This window comes from Xiphophorus hellerii, chromosome 8, assembly GCF_003331165.1.
Source record: "Xiphophorus hellerii strain 12219 chromosome 8, Xiphophorus_hellerii-4.1, whole genome shotgun sequence".
In the NCBI taxonomy this organism is placed as follows: domain Eukaryota; kingdom Metazoa; phylum Chordata; class Actinopteri; order Cyprinodontiformes; family Poeciliidae; genus Xiphophorus; species Xiphophorus hellerii.
Window position 1 is genome coordinate 22,649,446 of NC_045679.1, and position 12,713 is coordinate 22,662,158.

Here is a 12,713-nt window from a genome sequence, read left to right on the forward strand (position 1 = left end):
ACATGGCGCCTCTGGGCTTCTGGAAATCGAACCCAAAGATTAACCAGACTTCTCTGATTGATCATTTAATCCCTAGTATGTCGGGTGTGTTTATTGATCTCCGTGATGCTGTTGATGAGTAAATTGAATAAATATATGCCACACTTTTCAGGTTTTTTATTTAGAAAAATAAATAGTCTTCCTGCTCTTCCGCTGTCATATAAAATCCCCAAAAACGTAAAAAAAATAAATAAAATTACGTGAATTTTGTGAAGGAACATCATCACTTCAAAAAGTAAACATATCGGACCAGATAAAAGAATGGCTGATGAGGAAGGAAGTACAGGCTGATTTAATATAATGAGCTGTAGCTGGAACACCGGTCTCACATTTCTGCTCTCCTCTGACAGCAGCACAGACACAGATGGTTCATAATAAATAAGGGGAAGCTGCAGCTGAGCGATCTTTCTCCATAACAGAACTGACCTGGATTTTCTCTGCTACCTAAACCAACAACATCATAAGCAGACTGTTTAAAAGTCTTAAATGTTTTTTTTTTTGTTTGCTTGCTTTGTTTTGTACTGACGGTGACTGCAATTCCGAGGTGCAGTCCGACACCGAGTCATTGACATTCATGCACCTGGTCTGCCACCTGTCACTGCTGGCAGCTGAGCAGCGGCCAGTCGCGCTCACATCTGTTTGCACCTGGAGACGCCGCACAGCGAAATCAAGGACACGATACATGGGGTGATGTTTGCGGCTGCGCCACTCGTTTGTGCAGTTTTATTGAAATAGCAAAACAAAAGTGGATTTTTACTTAACAAGCCAAAAGGAAAACAAAACTCACGTCTCGGGAGTCCACAAAAGACATTTTCTCGATACGTGTGGCTATTTAACGCTCATGGAATGACGACGTTCACACAGTTACACAATTATGTACAAATGGACCTTTTAAGAAGAAAAAAACCGGTAAAACATCAATTGTTATGCATAAATAAATAATAAACATATTTTCTGTACATTTTACTAAATACCACATTAAATACTGCCACTGCTTTACTGTCCTTGCAGCAAACGTAAAAGAAAACAGAAAAATTGAATAATTTTCTGTCTTGTAGTGCATGAAAAAAACAACGGGACACGGCTAAAGCATTGGCACAGATCTGTTTTAAGACAGCAAAATGCTCTGGAGAAACAGCATGCAAATGCACAACATGAATATTCAAGTGCAATCGCTCAGAAGTAAGCAGAACAGCATCAGGAAGGCAACTTTGTATTGTTATGGGCACTTCAAAAATATTCTCAGGACGGTTTACAACCTGTAAGGTTTAACATGTTTTCTCTTTTTCATCAAATATAATGGAAGAGATGAAAGCCTTCTATGCATGCAGGGTTGAGTGAGTTAGCAGAATTGTGGTTTTAGCTAAATTCTTGCTAAAAAAGGCAAATGCCAAAATTATTTTTGCATTTAAGGCAAAGTGAAGGTAGCCTCGCTCATTTACAAACCGAAGGTCTTTGTTAAATAAACGCAGAAATTGTTTGAAGAATATATGTCAATTTAAAAAAAACAACAAAAAACATTTCAATCACACTGCCACCTTAACGACTTAGTCCGGATTTTAAAAATGAAGTTCTATGAAGTCGATATCATAGAGATAACCGGAGATGGTTTCTGTTGCAGATATGTCATGTCAGTAAGTTTCTTAGAAAACAAAAGTAATCCTCAGTGTTTAAAGGCTAACAGCTAGCCAGAAACGGGGCTAAGCTATTCAAAACGAGTCAAACTGAAAGTGTTCACATCCGCTGAGAAATGGATGATATAAACAAAAACAGTGTAGAACGCAAAAAAAAAAGAAAAAAAATTATATGGCAGTTTAAGTGAACCCTATTTTATTGTTTGTTAAACTGCCTTACTTTTCTATTCTGTACTCAGTACAGCACACGTTTCACACAGGAAGATCATTGGTGGCGCACCACCTTCTTCTGTCATTTCCTGTGTAAATAATCATCGACTACTGTTTAAATATCCACTCAAAGCAAACCTAACAATGGTATTTTTAGTGTTTTCGTAAACCACTATGACGTTTCTGAGACTGAACTTGTTTTACAACTAGCTAGCTAGCTGTTAGCTTCAGCCTTTGAGAAATATTAATCTCAGTTTACATCAAATGGAGACATCAAGAGAGTTATCTGCAGCTGAAATGTGAACATCTTACAATCCTGCTAACATCACCTCGCTTCAAAAACCACCAAACTATTCCTAAAGTAGGATTTGCTGCACTTGAAGTGTTTGCTTCTACTGTTTCGTGTTAATCCCTGATTTAACAAGCACAGCAACACAAGTGCAACATTTCTCCTGCAGTCATGTCAGACGTTATTTTTTCTTTAAACTGAGAGGCAACATGTGTTCACGGACAACAGGTCTGCTAAGCTGCTCTGTAATTTACTGGAGTTGCAAGAAAAAGTAGGGCTTGCTGACATTTTCATTGATACAGGGTAGAGCCTCAGTTAAAGGATCTTTTTCAAGAGCATTAAATATAGTGCGCAAGAGATGAGATGCATGGGAGAGGAGAACGGCAGTGTTTGAGGCAAAATATAAGACGGAAATGTTTCCGGGTGTCTGACATGGTTCAACGTTCACAGGAACACGATAGTTTCCCTTCCCTCCTCCTGATTGCTGTCCGTCTCCAAGGAAACCAGCGTGCTCAGCTCCAGATGATGCTCACTGGGATGTGGGAGCTCCGGATCGGGGTCAGCTGTCGACATCCAGGTGTTGCCATTGTAGCTGTGCTCTGAGTGAACACAAAAGAAAAAAGGAAAAGAGAAGACAGTTCAATTCCACACAGTAACTCCTCAACCTAGGTAGAGAGACATTAAATGAGCCTATTCAAAAGAGAAAAAAAGTTTTTTGAGAATGCTCAAAGGTTTACAGTGATTGGTAGAAGATGGGTCAACCTTACACAAACTTTACACAACAGTGAACTGGATTTTGCCTGCTGGAACGGCTCTAACCGAGTTAGATTTGTTGCTTTCAAACATCTTTTCAGTTTTGCCTGAAGATTTTCTCATCAATCAACCACTTTGAAATTAATTTGGTGACATAATCAAAGACTCAGTTAAACCTAAGCTTTACCTTCCTGACTGAAAGGTAAAGCTACCTTCTTAAAAGTTCTATCCCTAAAAAGGATATAAATAAATTATTTAAATACATTTTGTGAAGTGCACCAATCAAAACATCTCCACAGCATGATGTTGCAACATCTGTACTTCACAAAGTGTAATCTGGATTTTTTTCATGCTTCTTTTGAGAGGAATGGCATCTTTCTTTAAAGAAATGTTTGGTTTACTGGGAATAAAGCAAGTCAGTCATTCCATTATGCAGAGTTTCTGAATATCTGCGTTCATATTTCAGAGTCTAAACACTGTGTTGAGTTGACAGGTAAAAAACTTTTTGAAAATTATTGAATTGAATTGACTTTTTTACGCTTAAGATCATCAAAACCCTTATTACTGCTAATGCTTGAAAGAGTCAGGATCATAGTTCAGCAAGTGCTGCTGAATTATTTAACAATCTCGCCCTGATTAGCCAACCAGTGTTTTTCTAATCGCAGTGGGTTTTTTAAGATCAAAGTACGAGGTTCATGCAATAACAGATTCTAAAGCCAGTGCCCTTCATCTCAGCACTATCCAATGTATCATCTGTTTATGATCATCTAAAACTTAGGACTTGACTTTAAGGAGCCGTGCCGGCTCACTCTTGATGATAATACAGGGTCTGAGATACTAAACAGATTAAATAATATGTAGTTATTCTAACAAACAAAATCATAAAAAGGCAGTAATATGTGGGTTGCATGTAGTTGTGCATTTAGGGTAGAGCTGCATCTTTATGTTTGTCTTAATGGACGGGCTGTCTAGTATTAGGGTAGGTGTGCTGTCATGGTAACAGATGGCATGAACTGTAAATTGCCTCATTGTGTCCCTGCAGGAAAGTCTCTCTGTCTGATTAATCATACGAGCGTCTGTTAGAGTCGCCCTCTCAGCCGCCACATGGTTGCTGATAGATGAGATATCAACGTGGAGCCAGATGATAAAAACACTCAATCTCTGTCGTGGCGATATCCCATATTAGTAATATTCATATACAGCTAGCAGCTTGCTTGAGAGAAGAAAAAAAAAACACGCTTAAGAATTAGAAACTTTCTTTCCTGCTTGGCAAAAAGCTTTCTAAATAAAATATAAACTTTAAGGTGTAAGTAGGTTGCTTGATGTTGAAGTTGTCAGTCACATCAACCATATGATATCGCTGTTTGTGGCTTGGTGTGGAAGGCAAAAAAATACCAATTCAAAAAACTGGTTTATTTTTATCCCACAGGGAAATTAAATGTTTTAGCTTGTATTATCCAGGCAAGGTGATGATATCCAGTAGCAGTCAGGCTCTCAAACAGGCCTCTGACTGAAGACAGTCGCTTCATTTCCAGGCAGCAGAGATGACATTTCACAGCAACATGTCCTGGATGGCACCATCAGTTTTTAGCAAACACTGCTAACCTGCCTCATTTGCTTTTGCCGTTTCTCAATAAATCCCTACCTGGGTGTAAATGAATTGTAACCAAAGTCCTACTTTGTTCACAAATTAAAATTTGAAATTCATGGTACGCTTATGTGCAATTTTTCAGTTTGAGATGGTTTTTTTGTCTCACTTCCACGAGTTAAAGGAAGGACGGCTGTTAGACGCCTAACTGTTGAAGAACGTGTTTGATTTTCATGGCGGCGACATTAGATTTTATTTTTTTTATACTTCCATGGCAACAACAGGACTTTCTTTATTTCCATGTCAACGCCAGAGAATGAAAATAAAGCAGCGGTCTCACATTTGTCACATTTTTACTTTAATTTTTCCATTCTGTTCACTTTTTTTCCCCCTCACTGAAGGACGTATGACTCAGTTACGAAGCAGCAGCAGCAGAGAGACAGAACTCTGTTTGTGTCGCTTCAAGCCCACATACAGAAGGAACAATTAAATTAAACTAGATTTACATAAAACAGATGCTCTTATCAGCTCTTCTGCTAAGAACCTTCCAAAAACAGATGAAGTTATGAATATTCATGCTGATTACTTTAGGAAGGACAAGTAAAAATGACAGACTTCAGACTCAACATAGGATCTAGATGCCTTGTTTGCTGTGTGGTCACAAAAAAACCCCTCCCTTATAACAAGCCTCTGTTGTCCCAACATATTTGGACATATGGATATTTATTTAACTACTTTGTTTAAGAAATAAAACTAATAACATTTGAAATAAAGTAAGTCAATGGCCCCATTTATCTTGTATGTTCAGGACAAAGGGAAAAACAAAACCTACACCACAACTTTTGTGACAGACCCGAGCCTCGGATAGGTGCGTACGTTTTTATGATCTGCAGAAACTCGGCTGGACCCATAAACGATACGGTCGCTCAAAACACACACACTTCACTGGATACACACCGGCTGAAAAAGGCACGAACTGATATGTCCTCGGTTTGTTCGATCAGACCGCATTTTTCTGCTGCAGTGCTTTTCATTTGTTTTTTGTTTTGTGCCAGAGGGACTTCAGGGAAAACACAAGATTGTATAATTTTATTACCCAATCTTGTGCAGAGCAATGTTGAGAAATTGAATCTTAAATCTAAATGGCTTGTGGTGAAGTACCCCATCCAGTCTAGCCAAAAGCAGAATGCTGGTGCTGTCAAAACACCCTAAAAGCGATAGGATGACTTCATTATATAGTGCCTTACAAATACCCTTTGACCTTTTGGACATAATGTAGTGTTAAAACAACAAAAAGAAAAAGCAATGCATAATAGTAAAGTGGAAATTAAAGGTTTTACTTTGTTTTTTTTCCTATGAAGTTCCAACTCATCCACAGTCCACCGTAAAGGTGAACTGGTTTTATCTTTTCCCGCTCTTTTTACTCACATCTCCGATCCTTTTCAGAAACTCGTGAAAAGGATCGCAGCTCGTCAGCATCGTGTCGGTAAATTCCACCCAACTGCTTCAAAGAGATTACATTGTCCTGGATCAAATTATGGAAATCTACTCCGTGAAAACGTGCGTCTCAGAGAGAAGCAGTTACATGCTAAGGAGAAGAGGGGATGTGCGATCGTGTCTTGAATCGTGTGATGGCACAGTGGAGAATTTGCATTTGAAAGAGGATCTTTTTTTCTTTTTCTCACTAAAAACAGAAAGTTCCTCTGCATGCCACGGAAGGAGTGTGAGGGTGAGGTTCAATCTAAGTATAGTGACAAAGAAGCTCTTTAAATCTGCATAAAGTAAGAGGATGGGCCTTTATAGGGGTGTTTAATCAAGCAGGAAATTAAGAAAAGATCAATTATTATATTCCCCCTGTGTGGATTAGTTCGTTCCAGGCCCTTGTGGGACTCACTGAGCAATCCATTACAGAAAAAAATGATCTGAAACAACCCTGACGCTGGAAACCGCGGCCGTTATTTCCCTCGGCTTGTTAACAAGTAACTCAGGTTTCGTCGGAGCCCTGTGTGCGCTCGATAACGGGGAATAAGCTAATCAATGAACGAGAGACGGTAAACAATTCCAGGAACTCGGGCGGGTGGCGCGGGTAGCTCTCACCCACGTTCCTGCCAAGACGGACACTCGCGCCGAATGTAAACGGTTATTTTCCTCATCTACGGTGTGCGATACCAGGATGAGAGATGAGGAACGTGAGAGTGTTGCTGACTGCTGACACCTCCTGAGAGAAGAAACATAGATCCATTTGTGTCTGGATCTCTCATTCCTCTACCCCGTACCTCACACCTTCACCCCGCTCCCCACTCCCCCTGTCCGTTCACCTGCTGTGATGACAAGTCATGCAGTAATGAGTTTTGTAAAGATTGTTTATCTTTTTTTCAAGATCAATGTCCTAATCAGTCACCCGTCGCTTGTGAACTGTGATTCACGTATTGTTGTGACCCCTGGCAGGCGATAGATGGAGAATACATTGATTTTTTTTTTTCTCTTCCTTTGGCAGGGCTGTGGGGCGGGTGGGAGGGTGGGAGGTGATCAGGTGGAGATGGTGAGACAATAATGTGGAGTGGGGGGTTGAGAGGAAGGGCAGACGAGGCCTCACCAGGGATACAGCCTTGAAAGCTCAGTGTGCTCTCGCAAGCGTGGGTGAAACCAGTGAAGCTCCGCTTTGTTTACATTCTCACAGGCAGAACATTTCTCCTGTCAGCTGATGGGTTGATAGCAGAACCCCTCACTGTGCCATTAGCACCAACACACCTAATCGTGTTAGGTAAAAAATTGAAATGAAAACTGGAAAATGTAATCGGAGCCATTCACTTACAGCCCTGAGCATAAAATGCCGAAAGCAAAGTATCGGGAAGCGCTACCATGCACTTAGCATGTTATTTAACATTTATTTAATGGACATGTTGGCGGGTTTTTTAAATGCAAAACCTGGAAAAACCAAACAGTGGGAAAAAAGGAACACACAAATGACACAAGGAATAAAGGAAGAAGGCATACAAGGTAGGAAAGATGGGAGACGGAAGGGAAGAGAAGAAAGTAAGAAATGGCTCAAGGACTAACGAGAAACAAGGAAGGAAGGAAGAAAGGTAGGAGAGGTAAAAGGAAAGGCGGAAAGGAGAAAAAGGATATGAGAAAGGACCAAAACATAAAGGACAAAAGAGAAAACACAAGGAATGACTGACAGAAAGACACCAGAAAGAAAGGAAGGGAGGACAGGACCCAATGAAGGACAGAAAGAAAGAAAAAACAATGATACAAGGAAGGTATCATTCTTTCCTTCTTCCTCGAGACAGGGAGGAAGGAAAGACAAAGCATAAAAGGAAGAGGGGCAAAAAGATAACACACAGACAGTGAGACATGACATAACATCTGGAAATACAAACATTTCTTCAAATTTCCTTTTCTTGTCCAGACAAGGAAAATACTGATCAAATTCTACAATTTTCCTGATTTTTAAGACCACATAGGAACTATGTTTGGTAAAGATTTTGTTGGATACAACATAATGTGTTTTACAGTTACAAAATAAATATATGTTGCATTTCATATTAATACAATAGCAAGGATTTAACTCATATAACTAACACTGCAGTCTGCTTTATGAGCATAAAAAAGACTTTAGATGTTTGGGAGTTTTCTTGGTCAAAGTAGATATTTGAAATATTACAATATGGCTTATTCAATTGAAAACTAATCAAAATCTTAAAAACAGTAATTCCTTCATTCAATTAAATGGTTTACATGTTACATGGTTGATGATGGGACTCAACTGAGTCTTTAATTCAAGCCTACATTACAAAAGGAGGCAACGAGGTAACACCAATTATCTGGTCAATGCCAATTAGCATTTATTGCTAATTTAATGTCAATGACAATTTAAAGATATTAACATACAATAAACCAGCCTTCTATGAACACGGTTTTAGGTATTTCTTACCACCGGTTGAGTGCTTCGGACTTCCCAGGGGATTAGTGTAGATGTATCCAGTGCCGTGCGGGCTCGTAACACCAGGGTACTGTCTGTTGTTAGATCTGTCCAACAAGCTGTTGAAACAATTGTGTGCTCTCGGGTCGTTCCGTTTGTGGTGGAAGTGGCGATTGTTGACGCTGCCACCGGCAAACGCCGCCTCGTTCACAAACACAGAGCCGTTGCCGGAGTGCTGTCTGGAGTTGTTTGGCGGAGAGGCCTGTCAGGCAGAGAAAAATCCCACAGTTACGTTTCTCAGGTTGAAAGCAGCGTGAATTCAAAGGAAATTTTAAGATGTTCCAACTGTGTCCCCAGCTGTAAAATGTTCTAGCAGCATGAGATGTTACACTGAACAAGTAACAAGTAAATTATAGTCATTGCCTATGTAAATATATTTCACAGCAATAATACACAATGAAATGGTTCTGAGAACATCGATGACGAAAGACTTTTCCTTTAGATGCAGGAGATCAAAGACCATTTCGGAGGTGAACCTGTCAGTATTTTCAGATGTCGCCTCAGAAAAAGATCCACATTTGGACGGAACCACCAAGATACCTCAAGTCAGCTGTAGTTATTATGCCAGGCCACAAGATGGTGCTGTGATTTTAGAATGTCATGCAACGTGCATGTGATTCTCACCTTTAGTTTCCACCTAATCGTAAATAACAACTCGTCTCCGTCTCCCAACAAAGTGCTCATGAAAAATATTCCTCATCAAGAGTTATGCTAAGCTAAACTGGTTAAGTAGCACAATACAGCACAATGCTTTCTTGTTTTTGTTGTCATCTGCTTGTGCATGCGCAGAATGAACCCCCACAGCCATGCGTTCTAGTTTTCATGGTGTATGAAAATAATATAAAAGATGTTTGGACTTTATTTGCTGATGTTTTGAAATCGGTCTCAAAAAGTCATGATTGGTTGTTTCCAGTGCAGACTTCTAAAACACAACGTGTTGCAGTGTATTCAATTTTATGAACTGACTGATAATTAGATTTTTTTTGGTGAAAGATGTCCCTCTGGACCTGTCCGGGGTGTAACCCTGGCAACTCGTTCAATGACCGCTGACGATCCTGTCTAGTGATCACGTCAACAGGGCTTTTCCACTGTTGAGTGGAGGCAGCACAGCTAATTAGATACGACCTGAGAGCTGATATGCGAGTGCGTGTATGTGTGTGTGTGTGTGTGTGTGTGTGTATGTCATTCGATCCGTCTCTGACCCTATGAACTACTGCCTTAGGCTAAAACATTACCAGGGAAACATTAGGACCTCCACTGCCTCTGCTCGCCTTTTTGAAAGCACAGCTTTGTTACTGCGGCCTCCGTGGCGACTAAAATAGATGAATGGAAATACATACAGTGAGTCTGTTCAAAGCAAGGAGAGCCTTATCAAATCTAGCCTACAAAGGAAAAAAAAAAGACCCACAGTGGCGTGTGTAAATTAATGAGGGAGAGGGGGAATATTGTAACCTGAGTATGCTCATTTGTCCGCTCATTGTGGTGCAGACCCACCTGCCAGCAGAGCTCCACATACACGGAAAAAGTACTTATTATAGGGGTGAAAGGATTGATTGGATTAATCATGGCAATTATGAAATAACTAATCTACTAATTTAGTAATCGAATAACTGTTAACTGGAGAATACACTCAAAAAATGGACGGTTGCTCAAAGGTAGTGCATGGGAGCATCATGCACAGGGCTATCCTGAAATAATCTGATAGAAGCTACAAATAATTGAAGTTTGGACAGAGATTTAGCTTCTAGTGGGACAAAAACTCCTGTCGGACCTACAATGGAATGGTTTATGTCAGAGTGAACCCATTTGTTAGGATGCCGAGATAAAGTCCGGAGCTGAATTCAATAAGGAAGCGGCGACAAAACTTAAAAACTGATGTTCACCCGTGGTCTCCATCCAATCTGACTACCTTTGAGTGAATACCCTTTGCAAGACGTTGTATGTGGTACATGTGGCACGTTGGTTTCATCATTCAAGCCGAGGTCTGTAGCGGTCCAAGAGAGCAGAGATCCTTTATCTTCTACGCCTTTCGGCTTCAGGGCAAATTTCAGTGAGGTGCTTTTCAAACAGAGTGTCAATAATTCAAGCCCTTTAGGACACAATTGATCGGTTCCTTGGGCCGCGTGCCTCGGGTTTTAATTATTTTTGTTGAAGCTTTTATTTGCGGCGGTTTAATTATCATTAATCATTGAGATGTTCATTGGTGAGCCGAGCCGCTGAAGCGTGAAGACGAATGGCGCTGGAATTGCTCTCGTTATCACAGCTTGTACATCAAGGCTGGGTTGAGCTGCTGCGGAGGAAACGGGTGAACCGGTGTAAGCTGATAGCTCTTTGAAGAAGAAGAATCTCATTAGTGAGGTCACTGAAAGGAATACTGGACGAACCGTGCTTCATGACACCACTAGGGCTGGGCGATGTGGCCTAAAGTCAATATCGTGATATATTGAGCAGTTCACCTCCAACGATAAATGGAGGACAGCACTAAACCCCTAAAACTAAAATTGCACATAATTTTTTCGCGATTATGTACAAGTTACTGATAAAAAACACACAACTGAACAAGTTTAGAAGTAAAAGCAAGTCTTACTTTCCAACATCCTTACTCTATCCAGAATATTCCCAAATAATCGCTCATTTCTGCTCCTCTTCCTCCACGACCATATCTACTGCCGGCGTGTCAAAATTTGAAATTTCCTCAATTTTCTCAACCTCACTGTCTTTTTCACTTCTTGTTACAGAAGGGAGCGGGTGGAGTCACATGACTAGAGGCTGTCCACATAGCGCAGCGTCTTAAAGGGTCAGTACTATGTATTTTCCAGGCACACAGTGCCATTTTATTGCAAAATAAAGTAACTGTGTTACTTTCAGCTTTTATAAAATGCTGCATATGTCAAATGTGACTTATAATCATAATTTATTGCCTTTAAATTGTGTTTTAAGGAACTATTGCTCTTTCTGAAAGTCCACTTCCAGGAAGTCATCACAACATGGCTTCTCTATTAATCTTTAAAAACGTTTTTACCAGCGTTGCACCAGGAAGTAACTTGCGTAATGAGCTCAACAGATCTGCAGTTCCACCAGGTGTTTGCTAATTGCTACTGGCTAGTCTGAAGGAGCTGAGTGGGGAAGGGCTGCTCCGTGAGGCGGAGGCTCAGAAGCTTGGAAACTGCAGTTCTGAGGAGAAACTAGGTCTCCCCAAGTGTTTTGCATAGCTGAATGGTTGCCATGGGAGATTAAATGATTTCTCAAAGAATCAAGGCAAGTCCAGACTTGTTTTTGATGAGGGAATAACAATATAATATAATTTAAAGCTCAAAAGCTTTGATTTTACACAATACTGCCCCTTTAAAGGAATATGAGAATAGCATACCTACATACAAAAACAAGAAAGACAAAAACAACTTTTGCGTTCACTTTTTTTGTAACACTGAAAATACCTGCAAAATGATGTCAGCCGTAATAAAATTTGGTTTTGGTTCATTTTTGTTTCTTCTCCTCAAAGGGTCGAGCATTTCTTCCAGAGGAATGCCGATTGGAGGTTGGACTTCTTACCTGCTGCACATCCAGAGGGATGACCATGTGGGGTATCACGGCGGGCAGGCTGCTCTGCCGCCCGTGCGTCCAGGCCTGCAGCAGCTTCTGCTGGTCCTCCTGACGCTCGCGCTCCCTCTCCACGCTCCTCTGCCCCTCACGGAGGCGCTCCAGGCTCTGCTGGTACTCCTCCAGCTGCTCCTCCAGCTCCTCCCTCTCCTGCCTCAGCTTCTGCGCAGCCTGCAGGCACTTCCTCTCCCTCTCCACCAGCTGGCTCTCCTGCTCCACCTGCTGGCTCTCCTTGGCCTGGCACTCTCGCTCCCAGCGCTCCCTCTCCTGGCGCAGCTGCTCCCGGAGCCGCTGGGCCGCCGCCACCTCCTCCTTGCGCTTCTCCAGGTTGCGCTGCTTCTCCTGCTCCTGCAGCGAGTTGCCGCGGAGCCCGTGGAGGTGCAGGCAGGGACCGCGGGGCGAGGCCAGCTCGCTCGCTTGCAGGAGGAGCTTCTGGACCTCGTACCAAGTGTCCTGAATGGTTACGGCAGCCTGGCGTAAACAAGAAATAATGGTTAACCTCACCATGAACATTTATTCAGACATTTTGAGGTGTAAGTAGTCCAGTCACAATAACAAATTTTGCCGGACGATAAATTGTCCCAGAGTTATTGCGATAAACAATAAAGTTTTTTG

The 12,713-nt window shown here is 41.3% G+C and overlaps 1 protein-coding gene across 5 annotated transcripts in view; it reads right to left on the minus strand.

Moving 5' to 3' along the window:
* Positions 1-727: 727 nt before the first annotated feature.
* The window catches only part of arhgef28a (Rho guanine nucleotide exchange factor (GEF) 28a), a 50,285-nt gene continuing 38,299 nt past the window's right edge, over positions 728-12,713 (minus strand). For all 5 annotated transcript variants that reach the window (XM_032569830.1, XM_032569828.1, XM_032569829.1 and 2 more), the window contains 3 exons: positions 12,051-12,569; positions 8,451-8,700; positions 728-2,771 (listed from right to left, as the gene is read on the minus strand). In XM_032569830.1, the coding sequence (XP_032425721.1) occupies positions 2,617-2,771; positions 8,451-8,700; positions 12,051-12,569 (924 nt within the window). In that variant the 3' untranslated portion in view covers positions 728-2,616. The remainder of the gene's footprint in view (positions 2,772-8,450; positions 8,701-12,050; positions 12,570-12,713) is intronic.